The sequence below is a fragment of the Entelurus aequoreus genome, linkage group LG16, assembly GCF_033978785.1.
Source record: "Entelurus aequoreus isolate RoL-2023_Sb linkage group LG16, RoL_Eaeq_v1.1, whole genome shotgun sequence".
Lineage (NCBI taxonomy): Eukaryota > Metazoa > Chordata > Actinopteri > Syngnathiformes > Syngnathidae > Entelurus > Entelurus aequoreus.
Window position 1 is genome coordinate 16,128,226 of NC_084746.1, and position 22,333 is coordinate 16,150,558.

General features: G+C 39.0%; 1 protein-coding gene across 1 annotated transcript; it reads right to left on the minus strand.

Annotated features, from left to right (window-relative positions):
- Positions 1–11,442: 11,442 nt before the first annotated feature.
- On the minus strand, positions 11,443–21,521 carry mrpl34 (mitochondrial ribosomal protein L34). The gene is made up of 2 exons (XM_062023454.1): positions 21,363–21,521; positions 11,443–11,974 (listed from the first exon to the last, which is right to left on the minus strand). The coding sequence occupies exons 1-2, from the start codon at positions 21,416–21,418 to the stop codon at positions 11,656–11,658; spliced, it is 375 nt and encodes a 124-aa protein (XP_061879438.1). The 5' UTR covers positions 21,419–21,521; the 3' UTR covers positions 11,443–11,655.
- Between the last annotated feature and the right edge of the window lie 812 nt (positions 21,522–22,333).

The window sequence follows — 22,333 nt, forward strand, 5'->3', positions numbered from 1 at the left end:
TTGTTGAATGTGTTTTTTAGATATGCCATGCAACTGGGTCTTTTTCGGACCATAGGGTGCACCGGTTTATAAGGTGCACTTCTCCTTTGTATCGGTATGTGGTAGTCGGTTGTGGTACAACCACAACCGACTACGCACATGTGTAGTCGGTTGTAAGTACAACACTATATACATTGTAGTGTCCTGTCCCACTATATATTTGACAAAACAAATATTTGTGTTCATCCCAGTCCACCGTCTACTGGCCCACCATCCAAGTCCACCTTCTACTGACCCACCATCCCAGTCCACCTTCTACTGACCCACCATCTCAGTCCACCTTCTACTGACCCACCATCCAAGTCCATCTTCTACTGACCCACCATCCAAGTCCACCTTCTACTGACCCACCATCCAAGTCCACCTTCTACTGACCCACCATCCCAGTTCACCTTCTCCTGACCCACCATCTCAGTTCACCTTCTACTGACCCACCATCCCAGTCTACCTTCTACTGACCCACCATTCCAGTCCACCTTCTACTGACCCACCATCCCAGTCCACCTTCTACTGACCCACCATCCCAGTCCACCATCCACTGACCTACCATCCCAGTCCACCTTCTCCTGACCCACCATCCCAGTCCACCTTCTACTGACCCACCATCCCAGTCCACCTTTTACTGACCCACTATCCCAGTCCACCTTCTACTGACCCACCATCCCAGTCCACCTTCTCCTGACCCACCATCCCAGTCCACCTTCTACTGACCCACCATCCCAGTCCACCTTTTACTGACCCACTATCCCAGTCCACCTTCTACTGACCCACCATCCCAGTCCACCTTCTCCTGACCCACCATCCCAGTCAACCATCCACTGACCCACCATCCCAGTCCACCTTCTACTGACCCACCATCCCAGTTCAGCTTCTCCTGACCCACCATCCCAGTCCACCTTCTACTGACCCACCATCCCAGTCCACCTTCTACTGACCCACTATCCCAGTCCACCTTCTCCTGACCCACCATCCCAGTTCAGCTTCTCCTGACCCACCATCCCAGTCCACCTTCTACTGACCCACCATCCCAGTCCACCATCCACTGACCCACCATCCCAGTCCACCTTCTACTGACCCACCATCCCAGTCCACCTTCTACTGACCCACCATCCCAGTCCACCATCCACTGACCCACCATCCCAGTTCACCTTCTCCTGACCCACCATCCCAGTCCACCATCCACTGACCCACCATCCAAGTCCACCTTCTCCTGACCCACCATCTAAGTCCACCTTCTACTGACCCACCATCCCAGTCCACCTTCTACTGACCCACTATCCCAGTCCACTTTCTACTGACCCACCATCCCAGTCCACCTTCTACTGACCCACCATCCCAGTCCACCATCCACTGACCCACCATCCCAGTTCACCTTCTCCTGACCCACCATCCACTGACCCACCATCCCAGTCCACCTTCTCCTGACTCACCATCCCAGTCCAACATCCACTGACCCACCATCCCAGTCCACCTTCATCCCAGTCCACCTTCTACTGACCTACCATCCCAGTCCACCTTCTACTGACCCACCATCTCAGTCCACCTTCTACTGACCCACCATCCCAGTCCACCTTCATCCCAGTCCACCTTCTACTGACCTACCATCCCAGTCCACCTTCTACTGACCCACCATCTCAGTCCACCTTCTACTGACCCACCATCCCAGTCCACCTTCATCCCAGTCCACCTTCTACTGACCCACTATCCCAGTCCACCTTCTACTGACCCACCATCCCAGTCCACCATCCCAGTCCACCTTCTACTGACCCACTATCCCAGTTTACTTTCTACTGACCCACCATCCCAGTCCACCTTCTACTGACCCACCATCCCAGTCCACCATCCACTGACCCACCATCCCAGTTCACCTTCTCCTGACCCACCATCCACTGACCCACCATCCCAGTCCACCTTCTCCTGACTCACCATCCCAGTCCACCATCCCAGTCCACCTTCATCCCAGTCCACCTTCTACTGACCCACCATCCAAGTCCACCTTCTACTGACCCACCATCTCAGTCCACCTTCTACTGACCCACCATCCCAGTCCACTTTCTACTGACCCACCATCCAAGTCCACCTTCTACTGACCCACCATCTCAGTCCACCTTCTACTGACCCACCATCTCAGTCCACCTTCTCCTGACCCACCATCCCAGTCCACCATCCACTGACCCACCATCCCAGTTCACCTTCTCCTGACCCACCATCCACTGACCCACCATCCCAGTCCACCTTCTCCTGACTCACCATCCCAGTCCACCATCCCAGTCCACCTTCATCCCAGTCCACCTTCTACTGACCCACCATCCAAGTCCACCTTCTACTGACCCACCATCTCAGTCCACCTTCTACTGACCCACCATCCCAGTCCACTTTCTACTGACCCACCATCCAAGTCCACCTTCTACTGACCCACCATCTCAGTCCACCTTCTACTGACCCACCATCCAAGTCCACCTTCTACTGACCCACCATCTCAGTCCACCTTCTACTGACCCACCATCTCAGTCCACCTTCTACTGACCCACCATCCCAGTCCACTTTCTACTGACCCACCATCCAAGTCCACCTTCTACTGACCCACCATCTCAGTCCACCTTCTACTGACCCACCATCCCCTACTATCAAAATGACTTTAAAAGTCTTATATAAGTGTTTTAATGAAGGCAACACATGATGTAAGTGTCTATATTAGCAATATTAGCCTACTATCAAAATGACTTTAAAAGTCTTATATAAGTGTTATAATGAAGGCAACACATGTGTCTATCTATATTAGCTATATTAACCTACTATCAAAATGACAACATTTTATAATGAAGACAGCACATGATGTGTCTATATTAGCCTACTATTAAAATGACAGGTTTATAATGAAGACAACATATGATGTGTCTATATTAGCTATATTAACCTACTATCAAAATGATAAAAGTTTTATAATGAAGACAGCACATGATGTGTCTATATTAGCCTACTATCAAAATGACAAAGGTTTATAATGAAGACAACGTATGATGCGTCTATATTAGCTATATTAACCTACTATCAAAATGATAAAAGTTTTATAATGAAGACAACACATGATGTGTCTATATTAGCCTACTATCAAAATTACTTTAAAAGTTTTATATAAGTGTTATAATGAAGACAACACGTGATGTAGCCTACCACACAGCAAAAACACTCCGCTGCGGATCCCCCGCGCAGGTATCGCGCTTTCCGGAACGGAACCGCGAAACGGACCAGCTGTAGGATAAAATAGGAAACTAAAAAATTCACCAAGCCCTACTACAGCAATATAGGCTTACATATGCATTGCCTTGTATTTTTAAACTAACAATATTGTCAATAAGCAGAAACAGAAAATGGTCAATTCACTCTATAAAGTAAATATATATAATATATATTTAAAAAGTAAATATATATATTTAATCTATTAGGCTACAACTTCAAGGAAACGCTGCTCTATGCACAGCTAACATATCAGAAAATGAATAACTGGTGAATGACAAGAAGTCCAATAAAAGGTTGTTCATTTATACATAAACATCTCTATTCCTCCTGAGGAGGTGGAAGCGGGACTCGTCTCCTCGTTGCCCGATCCCCCGCCAAGTTGAACCACCTGATGGCGTGTTTGGTGACCTCGGCGTCCGTGGCTGACCTTGTCAACACATTTTTACTCACAGCACCTGTAATCAAACAAGATTACAAGACAGATACGTTTATGTTTATGGTAGGAAGCATCCAAAGCCAAGTATGCTTACACAATACAAAATATGTGATAGGTATTAAGGAGATTACATTTGAAAAAAAAAACATGACTTAAAGGCCTACTGAAATGATTTTTTTTAATTTAAACGGGAATAGCAGATCCATTCTATGTGTCATACTTGATCATTTCGTGATATTGCCATATTTTTGCTGAAAGGATTTAATAGAGAAAATCGACGATAAAGTTCGCAACTTTTGCTCGCTGATAAAAAAAAAGCCTTGCCTGTACCGGAAGTAGCGTGACGTCACAGGAGCTAGTATTCCTCACAATTCCCCATTGTTTACAATGGAGCGAGAGAGATTCGGACCGAGAAAGTGATGATTACCCCATTAATTTGAGCGAGGATGAAAGATTCGTAGATGAGGAACGTTACAGTGAAGGACTTGAGAGACAGTGATGGACGTATCTTTTTTCGCTCTGACCGTAACTTAGGTACAAGCTGGCTCATTGGATTCCACACTCTCCTTTTTTTTATTGTGGATCACGGATTTGTATGTTAAACCACCTCGGATACTATATCCTCTTGAAAATGAGAGTCGAGAACGCAAAATGGACATTCAGTGCCTTTTATCTCCACGACAATACATCGGCGAAATGCTTTAGCTACGAGCTAACGTGATAGCATCGTGCTTTAACTGCATATAGAAACAAAAAAATAAAGGATAGAAGGAAGGATAGATAGAAAATCAACAATACTATTAAACCGTGGACATGTAAATACACGGTTAATGCTTTCCAGGCTGGCGAAGGTTAACAATGCTGTGCTAACGACGCCATTGAAGCTAACTTAGCAACTTAGCAACGGGACCTCACAGAGCTATGCTAAAAACATTAGCTCTCCACCTACGCCAGCCAGCCCTCATCTACTCATCAACACCCGTGCTCACCTGCGTTCCAGCGATCGGCAGAAGGACGAAGGACTTCACCCGATGCGTTTGCCGGCCCGGAGACGTAGGAAGTCAAGGTGAGGTCGGCGGCTAGCGCTCCAACAAAGTCCTCCTGGTTGTGTTGCTGTAGTCCGCTGCTAATACACCGATCCCACCTACAACTGTCTTCTTTGCAGCCTTCATTGTTCATTAAACAAATGGCAAAAGATGTCCAAAATACTGTGGAATTATGAAATGAAAACAGAGCTTTTTGTATAGGATTCTACGGGTACCATAACTTCCGTTACTCTGACTTCGTCACGCGCATACGTCATCATACCGCGACGTTTCAGCCGGATATTTCCCGGGAAGTTTTAAAAGTCACTTTATAAGTATTGGCATGTGTTGCAATGTTAAAATTTCATCATTGATATATAAACTATCAGACTGCGTGGTCGGTAGTAGTAGGTTTCAGTAGGCCTTTAAAGTTACTGGAGGTGGTTAAAATAAGGTGCGTAAACTATGAATTTGTGATCAGGGTATAGGTGTGCAAGACATCCAAAATGTTTAAACAATATCGTTATTTGGTTCCTTGATCAGAGTACTTGTTTGGCTCTGTTGGATGACGGCGGCGGGGGGTTGGGGGTGGGGGGCATAAATAAATATACATAACCCAACTTTGGGAGGTTGACATTGTTTTCTTATTATATTTGTACTATCATTCTATGTTTGTATTCGTGTAGGCCAGGAGTGTCCAAAGTGCGGCCCGGGGTTCCATTTGCGGCCTGCAGGTCATTTTTTAACGGCCCCAGGGCACATTTTTTAAAAATATGATCGAAATAAATAAAAAACATTAAAAGTGGTATTTAAAGAGCAAACAGGTGAAATGTAACAAGAAAATGTAGCAATGTTTACTCTAATCACACAAAGCTGCTATGTAGGCTGTTTCTTTCTTTAAAAAATAATAATGAATCAAAATCAATGTCATTATGAATTATTGACCTATTCAAGGCTTAAGAAGTTTACCTTCGCAATCAGCTGGTCTTGGTTGTGCTTAATAGTTTCCAGCAGGCTAAGGATGTGGATTACCTCAGGCGCTGTTGACAAACAGCAGTATAAAATTAACATGTTTCAGTGTTTATCCTCATTACTCATAATCCTGACATTAGCTATTGACCTTAGTTAATGACAAAAGTTATTGACAAAGTTTGAAGAAAATATGTGATTGCTTGTGAATTTGAATTTTTTTCCAAAATTTGTGGCACAGAATGACCATCCGGTATTTGTCAGTTATTGCTCACCAGAGCAGGAAATGTTGTCGGCCATTCTTTCCCCTCGCCATGTTGGCCTGTAGGCCAGGCTGGATCCAGGCTCCTCTGTCTGCCACATGTTGAGGGCTGCTGGTGAGGGGGGTGGAGGGAGTCGAGGAGGGACTGCCGTTCCTAGTGAGGTGGGCATTGTGAGAGAGCCATCAGTTAACCATGACTGGTAATACCCAAGGGGCCTATCTATACACTAATATTTCAGAGATCAGTCCCTACCTTGTGTAACTCTCTGCATGTTTAATGCAGGTGCTGGTGAAGGCATATGAATGCGTCCTTCCCCATGGTGAGGTGCTAAGGGAGATACATTGGTATTAAATGGTTGAGATCTGTTAACCATGGTTACTGGATGCTGAGATATTATTTTGGAGATCAGTCTTTACCTAGAAAGTTATCTCCAGTTGAGGAGTCGAGTTGACAAGTACTCATGACTCTTGCTGGCACTCGGCGAGACGGTGGAGCTGGGAGAAGGGATACAAGGAGAGGGGAATATCTTTAGCACTAAGAATGTTAACCATATCTTTAATATTAATGTGGTGGTTTCGTCTACAACGCTAAATATATCCTGTGGTGTACCTCAGGGATCAATATAGGACCTAAATTATTCAATGTCTAGATAAATGACATTTGTAAAGTTACAAAATATTTAAAGTTAGTATTATTTGCGGATGATACAACAACGTTTTGTTCAGGTGAGAACACACAGAAGATAATACAAATAATAACAGAAGAAATTAACAAATTAAAAAGATGGTTTGACAAAAACAGACTATCTTTGAATCTCAGTCAAACTAAAATAATGCTATTTGGTAACAGTAGAAAAGAAAGTCAAACACAAATAGACGGAATAGAAATTGAAAGAGTAAATGAAACCAAATTTCTAGGTATAATGATTGATGATAAATTGAACTGGAAATCTCAAGTAAAAAATATACAACATAAAGTAGCAAGAAACACGTCAATAATGAATAAAGCAAAACATGTTCTAGACAAAAAATCACTTCATATTCTCTACTGTTCACTAGTGTTACATATCCGAGTTATTGTGTAGAAATATGGGGAAATAATTACAAAAGTACACTTCATTCATTAACGGTGTTACAAAAAAGATCAGTTAGAATAATACATAATGTTGGATATAGAGAACACACAAATCCTTTATTTATTGAATCAAAGATACTGAAATTCCACGACAGTGAATTTGCAAACAGCTAAAATTATGCACAAAGCAAACTATAACCTGTTACCCAAGAATATACAACAATTCTTCTCAAAAAAAGAGAAAAATAATCTTAGAGAGAAATGTAATTTAAAACATTTGTACGCACGTACAACACTTAAGACCTTCAGTATATCAGTATGTGGAATTAAATTATGGAATGCATTAAAGTAATACGCTTTCGTTTCAAGCAGTTGGAAATATGTGGAATATCGTAGCATGTAACCTACACACATTCACAGCCTCTAACAAAAAGATGGCCTAAGTTAACTGTATTGAACTTTTTACTCACCGGCTTCACGCGGGAAACTTTCACATTCTGGAGTCGGGGTCCCCCGGAACACAAAACACAGATAAAAGACAATTTTACAATAGCACGGCGAAAAAATGACCGTCGTTGTGTGGGTTTTTTGACGAATAACACTCTTTTCCACTTTTCTTCGCTCGGGCCTCACCTACCGCGTGCAGCCATTTCGAATTTTCTGTATACGTGACGTCAGACGCACGGCCGCATGCAAAGCATTCTGGGAGGCGGCGCTGGAAATAAAATAGCCTTTTTTTTTTACAGAATATAAAGTTTTACTGCTAGTCCTAATATCAAACAACGTCATTACAATCATACATAAATGATGATGGAAACACAATGGCTGATCTTTACTGCGAATGTAGCAATAAATCAATAAATCTATACTTACGTTCGTGTTCCGGCAAAGAAAGTCCAGAGATCTTGGCTCATGCGCGTACACGCTAGTAGGCGCGTCCACGTCTGCGGGTGCAGACATTGTTCGGCTCAGCGCGCGTAGGCGGAGCCTATAACTCTAGGCGGCGCGCGCCGGTTTGGTTTGTCGCGTCCGCGTATGCGAATCAGACACGAGTCCGCTCAGGATCAGCTGTCTGACCGTACAATTTTCAGAGGCGGAGCTGTATCCTCTAGGCCAGGGGTGTCAAACGTACGGCCCGAGGGCCGGATCAGGCCCTCAAACAGGTTTTATCCGGCCCGCGGGATGAGCTTGCTAAGTATAAAAATGAGCCAAAATTTTTGAATGAAAGAAACTGCAGTTTTAAATGTGTCCACTAGATGTCGCAATGACAATCCTTTGTATCTTTGTAGATGATGCTACATATGTAAAAATAAATAAACCACATGACGTTAGTGCACCAGTCGAGGAAAATGAGCAAACTACATTAATAGCATCCTATAATTTGATTTTGATATTATTTTTTTTATCTTGACAGATTGATAATTAACACCAATTAGTTGACTGATGAACATTATCACATCATTTATTCAGAAAGTATAAATAACAAAAATAGAATACCATTAACCGTAAAAAAAACCCCAACAACATTATGATTTGTACATTTTCAGAAAAACAAAGAAAACAATCTGAAGTTGTCTTTATTTTTAAGTTATCGTGCCGTGATTTTACCAGTCGGGCCCGCTTGGGAGTACATTTTTCTCCATGTGGCCCCCCATCTAAAATGAGTTTGACACCCCTGCTCTAGGCGGAGGCAAAACGAATGTGACAGTAACGCGGGTTGGGCGACTTGAAGGCGGATCCGTATAGCAGTCTTCTGCTGTGTGGGCTACTATCAAAATGACTTTAAAAGTCGTATATAAGGGTTATAATGAAAACAACACGTGTCTATATTAGCCTACTATCAAAATGACTTTAAAAGTCTTATATAGTGTTATAATGAAGGCAACACATGATGTGTCTATATTAGCTATATTAACCTACTATCAAAATGACATTTTTAAAATTAAGACAACACATGATGTGTCTATTAGCCTACTATCAAAATGACTTTAAAAGTTCTATATAAGTGGTATAATGAAGACAACACATGATGTAGCCTACTATCAAAATGACTTTAAAAGTCGTAAATAAGTGTTATAATGAAGACAACACATAATGTGTCTATATTAGCCTACTATCAAAATTACTTTAAAAGTCTTATATAGTGTTATAATGAAGGTAACACGTGTCTATATTAGCTAAATTAACCTACTATCAAAATGACAAGTTTTATAATGAAGACAACACATGATGTGTCTACATTAGCTATATTAACCTATTATCAAAATGATAAGTTTTATAATGACAACACATGATGTGTCTATATTAGCCTACTATTAAAAAGACTAAGTTTTATAAAAGTGTTATAATGAAGACAACATATGATGTGTCTATATTAGCCTACTGTCAAAATTACTTTAAAAGTTTTATATAAGTGTTATAATGAAGGCAACACATGATGTAGCCTACTATCAAAATGACTTTAAAAGTCATATATAAGGGTTATAATGAAGACAACACATGATGTGTCTATAATAGCCTATTATTAAATTACTTTTAAAGTCTTATACAAGTCTTATAATGAAGGCAACACATGATGTGTCTATATTAGCTTACTATCAAAATGACTTTAAAAGTCGTATATAAGGGTTATAATGAAGACAACACATGATGTAGCCTACTATCAAAATTACTTTAAAAGTCTTATATAGTGTTATAATGAAGGTAACACGTGTCTATATTAGCTAAATTAACCTACTATCAAAATGACAAGTTTTATAATGAAGACAACACATGATGTGTCTACATTAGCTATATTAACCTATTATCAAAATGATAAGTTTTATAATGACAACACATGATGTGTCTATATTAGCCTACTATTAAAAAGACTAAGTTTTATAAGTGTTATAATGAAGACAACATATGATGTGTCTATATTAGCCTACTGTCAAAATTACTTTAAAAGTTTTATATAAGTGTTATAATGAAGGCAACACATGATGTAGCCTACTATCAAAATGACTTTAAAAGTCATATATAAGGGTTATAATGAAGACAACACATGATGTGTCTATAATAGCCTACTATTAAATTACTTTTAAAGTCTTATACAAGTCTTATAATGAAGGCAACACATGATGTGTCTATATTAGCTTACTATCAAAATGACTTTAAAAGTCGTATATAAGGGTTATAATGAAGACAACACATGATGTAGCCTACTATCAAAATTACTTTAAAAGTTGTAAATAAGTGTTATAATGAAGACAACACATAATGTGTTTATATTAGCCTACTATCAAAATTACTTTAAAAGTCTTAGTGTTATAATGAAGGTAACACGTGTCTATATTAGCTAAATTAACCTACTATCAAAATGACAAGTTTTATAATGAAGGCAACACATGATGTGTCTATATTAGCTTACTATCAAAATGACTTTAAAAGTCATATATAAGGGTTATAATGAAGACAACACATGATGTAGCCTACTATCAAAATTACTTTAAAAGTCGTAAATAAGTGTTATAATGAAGACAACACATAATGTGTCTATATTAGCCTACTATCAAAATTACTTTAAAAGTCTTATATAGTGTTATAATGAAGGTAACACGTGTCTATATTAGCTAAATTAACCTACTATCAAAATGACAAGTTTTATAATGAAGACAACACATGATGTGTCTACATTAGCTATATTAACCTATTATCAAAATGATAAGTTTTATAATGACAACACATGATGTGTCTATATTAGCCTACTATTAAAAAGACTAAGTTTTATAAGTGTTATAATGAAGACAACATATGATGTGTCTATATTAGCCTACTGTCAAAATTACTTTAAAAGTTTTATATAAGTGTTATAATGAAGGCAACACATGATGTAGCCTACTATCAAAATGACTTTAAAAGTCATATATAAGGGTTATAATGAAGACAACACATGATGTGTCTATAATAGCCTACTATTAAATTACTTTTAAAGTCTTATACAAGTCTTATAATGAAGGCAACACATGATGTGTCTATATTAGCTTACTATCAAAATGACTTTAAAAGTCGTATATAAGGGTTATAATGAAGACAACACATGATGTGTCTATATTAGCCTACTATCAAAATGACTATATGTCGCAGGCTGACGTGAATATTTGTGTACATGTAATTTATGCCTGAAAAACTCTATTATAAATGACGTGTCTTATTAAAGTTATTTCCCTGTTGAAGAATGCTAACCTGCTTCATGTTAGTACTAAATAGGATGTGCTTCTTCCAGCTCCTTTTCGGATATAAAATAGTTTGGCAGATAAAACGTACAGTAATTGTTATATTACGCGTAAGACCTAAAATACAAAAAAAAAAAGGTGTACGGTGTGTGAGAATCCATGTGTAACAAAGAAGTGACAAGTGTTTGAAAATAAGGATTGATGTTGAGTACCATTTAATGATGCCATTCACACAAGGTGGTGAAAGTGAAACCCAGCCCCAAATTCTCAAATGTAACTCAAGTTTCTGTCCAGTTTTCAATCCCTCCCACTCATTAAGGAAGAACTGGGAACCCAACCCTCGACTAGTAGTTTCCGCACCACGCGGGAGTCCCATTTCCGTGTCCGAGTCCTCTTCAGTGCGAGAGTGACTTGCGGCCCTTCAACATGCGCCGCAGGATGACTTCGATGCCGCCTCTGCTGCTGAGCCTCTTGACCCAGCCGTGGGTCCGCTTGCGCTTGAGGTTTTTGGGCTGATACTCAGTGCCTCTTTTCTTTGTTCGGACTTGCTGGTGTTGCCACGGCAGCTGCTGGAAGACTCCGACGCCCTCGGCTCGGGAGGAGAGCGGTCCGCTTCTTGGAGTTGGGTGATCCGCGGCGGCTTTGGGGACCAGCCAGTTGCTGAAGGGCCTGAGGTGAGGGTTCCCATTTACTGCCAGCTTTCCTGTTGAGATGCTAAAAGGGAAAACGGTGAATATTATTTACTGTGTAACAATTATATTCAAATTGCAGGATGGATATTTTTTATTTATTTAAAAATAATTATTTTTTTTAGCATATTCTACATATTTAAGCACACAGTAAAATTATCAAAGAGGGCTGTCAAATGATAGTTTTTTAAAAATCAGATTAATCACATTTTGGAATTGGATTAATCATAATTAATCACAGGTTGCTTGCATAACTGAAATTAGTTTAAGAAAAGACCCTGATAATTGTACACATTTCAGTGTTTCCCATAAACTGCCAAGATACCTGTGGCGGTGGGGGCGTGGTCACCATGATATCATCGAGCAATTTGCATAATTTACTACAATGATATGATTTTCTCTAAAAAGGCTATAAAAATGTATACTTACTAATTAATAATAACAGTTTTGTTTTAAACGTCCATCCATCCATCCATTTTACAATATAATTACAACACTTTATGTACATATTTATATACAGATTTGAACAATAAGTTATTCACTGAAATATATTTATTAATTGTGGTTCTTACAAAAAATATATCTTATAAAATATAAAAGCTAAAATGTCTCTTAAAGCTCTGCCCCTTTAATTAGTGCATACTAAATAATTTAACTTTAGCCTACTACTACAACCATATTATTTACCAGCAACATAAAGTGAAACAGAGGCAGAGGTGTCCTGCCGCAGTCAGTAACAAATAAACAGAAAACAGTAGTGGTCAAATACAAATAAGGCAACAAAAGAAGTATCCTACACTTCTCTTTTGTAAAGTAAATCTGAACAGCCTATATGGGCATCTACATCAACTATATGATTTGCCTGAGAAGCTGGACAGGACAAAAAACAAAAAAATATTCATTTTTTTTGTGGCGGACGTAATTCTTTTGTGACGGGCCGCCACAAATAAATGAATGTGTGGGAAACACTGCATTTTGTCAGAATGTCATCCACGTTTTTAAACATTTTACTTGAACGCTTAGAATTCATTTGCACAAAACTGACCTATGTATCGATCTGATCACTGATGGTATGGCGGTCAAGGTGAAAGAGCTTGTACAGGCAAAATAAATTGCATGTTCATAAGTAATGCAATTTTCTGTAATGAATCACATGAGTTAATTCATTAAATTTGACAGCCGTATTATCAATACAACAGTTGTAATGGCCACTAAATGAGACCAAACTAATCAGAATGAAACTGGTTGGCTCAGCCTCAGGAAAGGTTCCTATATTGCAGTGATGGGCGATACCACCCATTTTCTTTCTGTTCTGAAACCCAGTAAAATTCAGGCTGGTATCGGCGATACCGATCCAATACTTAGTGCAAATATACCTAATGTGCAGTATAGCAAAGCAATTACATCAGAAAAACAGGACAAAATTATCCAAAATACACAAATGGTGTTTCAAACCACGCAAAAAGGAAATAATTAAAATAATAAAAGCATTCAAAGAATTAATTAAAAAAGAGCTACTATTAGAATAACATTTTTTTTAAACAGTAAAACTGTAAGAAAAAAGAGCAACAATTTAGAGTGTAATGAGAAAAGGCTGACATTTTTAAACTAATAATTAATCATATCACCTATAACACAAAGTTTTAACTATGAATATAAATATGTTTACAGCATTTTTATTTTTTTATATAAAAAAAATATCAAAATAGCCCCCCATTTTTGATTTTTAAATATGGTTGAAAAAGTTTAGACATCCCTGATCGAAAATATTAGAAGCTCTTGAAATAAATACAAACAAAGTTTGGTTAGTTAGTTAATAAAGCTGTGAATTATTGGGCACCACACCATTCCATTCAAAATCAATACTTTAATAACATTGGGTGCCAGTTTTTTGATGAACTACATTTCTCTTTAAAATTGATTTCAGCTCTGATATATTTCTATAATACCTCAAATAAACTTGGTTTTGTTTAATAAAATTACACCCAAACACTTAAAGGCCTACTGAAATGAATTTTTTTTATTTAAACGGGAATAGTAGATCCATTCTATGTGTCATACTTGGTCATTTCGCGATATTGCCATATTTTTGCTGAAAGGATTTAGTAGAGAAAATCGACGATAAAGTTCGCAACTTTTGCTCGCTGATAAAAAAAAGCCTTGCCTGTACCGGAAGTAGCGTGACGTCACAGGAGCTAGTATTCCTCACAATTCCCCATTGTTTACAATGGAGCGAGAGAGATTCGGACCGAGAAAGTGACGATTACCCCATTAATTTGAGCGAGGATGAAAGATTCGTAGATGAGGAACGTTACAGTGAAGGACTTGAGAGGCAGTGATGGACGTATCTTTTTTCGCTCTGACCGTAACTTAGGTACAAGCTGGCTCATTGGATTCCACACTCTCTCCTTTTTCTATTGTAGATCACAGATTTGTATTTTAAACCACCTCAGATACTATATCCTCTTGAAAATGAGAGTCGAGAACGCGAAATGGACATTCACAGTGACTGAACATGTAAATACACGATTAATAATATTCAGCTTTGCGAAGCTAAAAAAATAGAAGCTAACCTAGCAACGTAGCCAACGTGATAGCATAGCAGTCTCAAATGCAGATAGAAACTAAATAAAAAAAACCCCTGACTGGATGGATAGACAGAAGATCAAAAATACTATTAAACCATGAACATGTAAATACACGATTAATAATATTCAGCTTTGCGAAGCTAAAAAAATAGAAGCTAACGTGATAGCATCAGTCTCAAATGCAGATAGAAACTAAATTTAAAAAAAACCTGACTGGATGGATAGACAGAAGATCAAAAATACTATTAAACCATGAACATGTAAATACACGATTAATAATATTCAGCTTTTCGAAGCTAAAAAAATAGAAGCTAACCTAGCTACGTAGCCAACGTGATAGCATAGCAGTCTCAAATGCAGATAGAAACTAAATAAAAAAAAACCCTGACTGGATGGATAGACAGAAGATCAAAAATACTATTAAACCATGTACATGTAACTACACGGTTAAAAATTCTCAGCCTGGTAAGGCTTAACTATGCTGTTGCTAACGACGCTAAGGCTAATTTAGCAACTTAGCAACCGGACCTCACGGAACTATGTACTCTCTCCTTTTTCTATTGTGGATCACGGATTTGTATTTTAAACCACCTCGGATACTATATCCTCTTGAAAATGAGAGTCGACCACGCGAAATGGACATTTAAAGTGACTTTTATCTCCAAGACAATACATCGGTGACACACTTAGCTACTGAGCTAACGTGATAGCATCGTTCTCAAATGAAGATAGAAACAAAATAAATAAACCCCTGACTGGAAGGATAGACAGAAGACCAACAATAATATTAAACCATGTACATGTAACTACACGGTTAAAAATTCTCAGCCTGGTAAGGCTTAACTATGCTGTTGCTAACGACGCTAAGGCTAATTTAGCAACTTAGCAACCGGACCTCACGGAACTATGTACTCTCTCCTTTTTCTATTGTGGATCACAGATTTGTATTTTAAACCACCTCGGATACTATATCCTCTTGAAAATGAGAGTCGACCACGCGAAATGGACATTTAAAGTGACTTTTATCTCCAAGACAATACATCGGTGACACACTTAGCTACTGAGCTAACGTGATAGCATCGTTCTCAAATGAAGATAGAAACAAAATAAATAAACCCCTGACTGGAAGGATAGACAGAAGACCAACAATACTATTAAACCATGTACATGTAACTACACGGTTAAAAATTCTCAGCCTGGTAAGGCTTAAAAATGCTGTTGCTAACGACGCTAAGGCTAATTTAGCAACTTAGCAACCAGACCTCACAGAACTATGATAAAACATTAGCGCTCCACCTACGCCATCCAGCCCTCATCTTCCCATCAACAGCCGTGCTCACCTGCATTCCAGCGATCAACGGCGCGACGAAGGACTTCATCCGTGGGTTTGGCGGCAAGCATCGGCTAGGCGTAGTAAGTAGTCCTTGTTGTGTTGCTGTAAGTATTGTACTTAGCCGCTAATACACCGATCGATCCCACCTACAACGTTCTTCTTTGCAGCCTCCATTGTTCATTAAACAAATTGCAAAAGATTCACCAACACAGATGTCCAGAATACTGTGGAATTTTGTCGAAGAAAACAAGAGGTTTTTGTATCGGGTCCCATGGGGTCCAACCACTTCCGTTGCTTTTGTGACGTCACGCGCATAAATCATATCCAAAGGAGTTTTTCAACCGGAAGTGTGGCAGGAATTTTAAAATTGCACTTTATAAGTTAACCCGGCCGTATTGGCATGTGTTGCAATGTTAAGATTTCATCATTGATATATAAACTATCAGACTGTGTGGTTGGTAGTAGAAAAAAAATATATAATTATCTATATTTTATTTTTAATTTTTTTTAAATTAAGGATTGTTACAAATATCACGATTAATTCGGAAAAAAATATTTTTGACACCCCGATTAGTTGACAAAAAAATTAAATAGTAACTTACGAATGAATTTGAACAATTACAACAACAGTGTCAAGGTCTGTTCAAACATAGTTGTGATGAGGTAAACCTGCTCAGTGGCCTGGTGGTTAGAGTGTCCGCCCTGAGATCGGTAGGTCGTGAGTTCAAACCCCGGCCGAGTCATACCAAAGACTATAAAAATGGGACCCGTTACCTCCTTGCTTGGCACTCAGCATCAAGGGTTGGAATTGGGGGTTGAATCGCCAAATTGATTCCCGAGCGTGGCCACCGCTGCTGCACACTGCTCCCTTCACCTCCCAGGGGGTGGAACAAAGGGATGAGTCAAATGCAGAGGACAAATTTCACCACACCTAGTGCATTGTTTTTCAACCTTTTTTGAGCCAAGGCACATTTTTTGCGTTGAAAAAATGCAGAGGCACACCACCAGCAGAAATCCTTTAAAAAACGAAACTAAGTTGACAGTAAAAAGTCGTTGTCGCAATTGTTGGGTATGACTTTAAACCATAACCAAGCATGCATCACTATAGCTCAGGGGTCGGGAACCTTTTTGGCTGAGAGAGCCATGAAAGCCAAATATTTTAAAATGTATTTCCATGAGAGCCATATAATATTTTTTAACACTGAATACTAGAGATGTCCGATAATATCGGACTGCCGATATTATCGGCCGATAAATGCTTTAAAATTTAATATCGGAAATGATCGGTTTCAAAATGATCGGTATCAGTTTCAAAAAGTAAAATGTATGACTTTTTAAAAACGCTGCTGTACAGAGTGGTACACGGACGTAGGGAGAAGTACAGAGCGCCAATAAACCTTAAAGGCACTGCCCTTGCGTGCCGGCCCAATTACATAATACAGTGTTTCCCACACATTCATTTATTTGTGGCGGCCCGCCACGAAATAATTACGTCCGCCACAAATATATTTAAAAAAAAAACTTTTTTTTTTTTTTTTTTTGTGTGTGTCCTGTCCAGCTTCTCAGGCAAATCATATAGTTGATGTAGATGCCCATATCGGCTGTTCAGATTTACTTTACAAAAGAGAAGTGTAGGATACTTCTCTTGTTGCCTTATTTGTATTTGACCACTACTGTTTTCTGTTTATTTGTTACTGACTGTGGCAGGACACCTCTGCTTCACTTTATATTGCTGGTAAATAATATGGTTGTAGTTAAGGCTGAAACGACGCGTCGACGTAGTCGACGTCATCGGTTACGTAAATACGTCGACGCCGTTTTTGTGCGTCGACGCGTCGCATATTTACGTCACACTACCGTCATGGCGGACCGCAAAGCAGACGATCAAAGCAGACGATGCGAGCGGTGCGAGCGAGGGGGGAAAAGCATGCCAAAAGTGGTCAAAAGTGTGGGAGTATTTCAATAAACGGCCTAATAATGTTGTTGTATGCACACTGTGTCGAGCGGAAATGGCCTATCATAGCAGCACAACGGCTATGAACGAACATTTGAAAAGAAAACCATCAACTAGTCAATCGTCCGCGCGAGCATACGTTGTCATCATTACACAAAAACATGAATGTGTCATTTGTATCTGCTAGGGGTGTAACGGTACGTGTTTTGTATTGAACCGTTTCGGTACGGGGCTTTCGGTTCGGCACGGGGGTGTACCGAACGACTTTCTAAGCTAAAGCTAACTTTAGCTGCTAAAGTCTTAACAAGCTGCTTCGCTCTTCTGCCTCTGTCTCAGCACGCAGCATTGTCCCACCCACACAACCACCTGATTGGTACACACGCAGCATTGTCCCACCCACACAACCACCTGATTGGTACACACGCAGCATTGTCCCACCCACACAACCATCTGATTGGTACACACAAAGCATTATCAGCCAATCAGCAGTGCGTATTCAGAGCGCATGTAGTCAGCGCTTCAGCGTGGAGCAGATAGGTGTTTAGCAGGTGAGCATCAGGCAGCGGACTCTCCCCAAATGATAATAAACACCTCCCAGTCAACTACTAGTAACATCACTATGAGCCCGTTGACCTTCTAGAAATATAAACTGCAGCTCAGCTCACTCGCAGTCCTGGCTTGAGGTGAAGGCTAATTACCTCTCAGTTCCAGCCACATCGACCCCTTCTGAGCGCCTATTTTCAGCTGCTGGGAATATTGTAAACAAGAAAAGAACCAAACATGTACACATGCTAACCTTTCTTCATTACAACTGTTAGTCACTCACTGGAATGAGTAGAATTGGTTATTGTGTACTGTGTTGGACTGGATGTTTATTTTGCACATTTTAAAAGCAATACTTAATGTTTACAGTGCTCCAGAATATTTAGATTGGCACTTTTTTGTATTGGATGTTTGTCTTTATTTTTGCACATTTTAGCAAATAAGCAATACTTTCACTTTTGTTGAAATGTTTACACTGTTGTTACAGAATATTTTGTTTTGCACTTTTTTTGTACTGGATGTTTATCTTTATTTTTGCACATTTTAAAGTAAAATAAGCAATACTTTTACTTTTGAAATGCTTATACTATTGCAGAATATTAAGATTTGCACTGGATGTTGACTTTTATATTTGCACATTAAAAAGCAAATAAGCTACTTTTAATTTTGTTAAATGTTAAAAGTTTTAAATGTTTACATTGTTACAGAATATTTAGTCATGTTGTTGTCAATGTTGACTGAGTGGCCATACTTCTTTTTTTTTGTAAATAAAAGCCATGCCTTTTGAAAAAACGGGCCTACATTTATTTTTTCATCTTCATTTTGAATAAAAAAATAATCGGTAAAAGGAAAAATAATCTATAGATTAATCGAAAAAATAATCTATAGATTAACCGATTAATCGAAAAAATAATCTATAGATTAATCGATAGAAAAATAATCGTTAGCTGCAGCCTTAGTTGTAGTAGTAGGCTAAAGTTAAATTATTTAGTATGCACTAATTAAAGGGGCAGAGCTTTAAGAGACATTTTAGCTTTTATATTTTATAAGATATATTTTTTGTAAGAACCACAATTAATAAATATATTTCAGTGAATAACTTATTGTTCAAATCTGTATATAAATATGTACATAAAGTGTTGTAATTAAATTGTAAAATGGATGGATGGATGGATGGACGTTTAAAACAAAACTGTTATTATTAATTAGTAAGTATACATTTTTTGAGCCTTTTTAGAGAAAATCATATCATTGTAGTAAATTATGCAAATTACTCGATGGTGTCATGTGACCACGCCCATAGCCACGCCCCCACCGCCACAGGTATCTTGGCAGTTTATGGGAAACACTGTAATATCTACGGCTTTTCACACAAACAAGTGAATGCAAGGCATACTTGGTCAACAGCCATACAGGTCACACTGTTACAAATATGCGCCACACTGTGAACCCACACCAAACAAGAATGACAAACACATTTCGGGAGACGCTACAATATAACAGCTACCCCCCTCCCTCCCCACCTCAACCTCCTCATGCTCTCTCAGGGAGAGCATGTCCCAAATTCCAAGCTGCTGTTTTGAGGCATGTTAAAAAAAATAATGCACTTTGTGACTTCAATAATAAATATGGCAGTGCCATGTTGGCATTTTGTTCCATAACTTGAGTTGATTTATTTTGGAAAACCTTGTTACATTGTTTAATGCATCCAGCGGGGCATCGCAACAAAATGAGGCATAATAATGTGTTAATTCCACGACTGTATATTTTGGTATCAGTTGATATCGGTATCGGTAATTAAGAGTTGGACAATATCGGAATGTCGGATATCGGCAAAAAAGCCATTATCGGACATTTCTACTGAATACAACTAAATGCGTGCATTTTTAAGTAAGCCCAACATTTTTACAGTATAATACTCTTATTATTTTTAATAACATTGTTATTCTGAAGGTAACCAATAATAAATAAAATACCTAATTACCATTAATGCGACTTCATGGTTTTGCTGATGGCTTTGTAGTCTGGTTGATGTGTGGTTATTTCTAACACTGTGATTACCAGCGGAATTATTCATTACTTATCGTGTTCAGCATTGTCATCTAAGATTTATCTGAGAGCCAGATGCAGGCATCAAAAGAGCCCCATCTGGCTCTAGAGCCATAGGTTCCCTACCCCTGCTATAGCTCTTGTCTCAAAGTAGGTGTACTGTCACCACCTGTCACATCACCCCCTGACTTACTTGGAGTTTTTTGCTGTTTTCCTGTGTGTAGTGTTTTAGTTCTTGTCTAACGCTCCTATTTTGGTGGCCTTTTCTCTTGTTTGGGTATTTTCCTGTAGCAGTTTCATGTCTTCCTTTGAGCGATATTTCCCGCATCTACTTTGTTTTAGCAATCAAGAACATTTCAGTTGTTTTTATCCTTCTTTGTGGGGACATAGTTGATTGTCATGTCATGTTCGGATGTACATTATGGACGCCGTCTTTGCTCCACGGTAAGTCTTTGCTGTCGTCCAGCATTCTGTTTTTGTTTACTTTGTAGCCAGTTCAGTTTTAGTTTCGTTCTACACAGCCTTCCCTAAGCTTCAATGCCTTTTCTTAGGGGCACTCACCTTTTGTTTATTTTTGGTTTAAGCATTAGAAACCTTTTTTCCTGCACGCTGCCTCCCGCTGTTTCCGACATCTACAAAGCAATTAGCTACCTGCTGCCACCTACTGATATGGAAGAGTATTACAGGGTTACTCTGCCGAGCTCTAGACAGCACCGTCACTCAACAACAACACATCATTTGCAGACTATAATTACTAGTTTGCAAAAAATATTTTTAACCCAAATATGTGAAATTAGCACACCAGACTGTATCTCACGACACAGTGGTTGAAAAACACTGAACTAATCAACTAGCCGCGCTAACTCGTCCAAGTTAGCCACCGCTTCCCCCAGCTTACAAGGGAAAGTTGACGCCCGGTTTACAAAAATATCCACGCCTCGTTTACCTTTGCGAAAGTGTTATTCCTCTCAAGCGGGAAAGCGACGCCAGAATCGCGTTCATGATGGTCGTATTGTTGCGCTCCACAGGAACGTAAACGCTGAAAGTCACTGGTCTTCTTCTGCGCCGGAAGTGAGGGTTCACGTGATCGGTGAAGCGGCGCCCCCTGGCTGCCGCGGAGTGGTCACTGCACATACAATAACACTTTCACAGAAAATGTACTTGCTAATCCATAAAGACTGTATCAAATGCATTTTATTAATTTATATTTTAGTTAGGTTTCGACCATTAGGCCATAAAAAGGGTGAAGGAAAATCTAAATACATTAAAATGTTAGTTTGACTTATTTTATCTTACTCTACACTGCATGTGTTGAATAATTGACACATTAGTTTGTCTTGTCTAAAGAGGACAAACATGACACAATTTACCTCTTTTCTCCACAGTTGATCAAGGAAATTCAAACTATCGTGTGCCATTTCATGTGTCTCATTAGGGTTGGGTATCGTTTTAATTAGAACGATTCCGATTCCGATTCCGATTCTCGACGATTCTCGATTCCGATTCTTTTAAGAGGCAGGGTCAAAAAAAAAGTTTAGGATATTTTAAATGAGCTAGCTAACCTACAGTCTTTCTGAATGAAATAGTCTGACATTCTCCATCAATTTTAATTCTATTAACTTTTTATGAACTTTACTATAAATTCCTCACAGGGCTGTTTTCAACTAGAATATAAATATCAAATCTATGAACTTGAATATAAATATTATAAATTATGAATACATTTTCCCAGGGGTACACTTTCCTCAAGAGAGCTTTATTTTTGAAAACCTCATGAAAACACATTTACACACACAAGTGTATGATGCTGCAGGAAACCTCATGAAAACACATTTACACATAAGTGTATGATGCTGCAGGAAACCTCATGAAAACACATTTACACACACAAGTGTATGATGCTGCAGGAAACCTCAT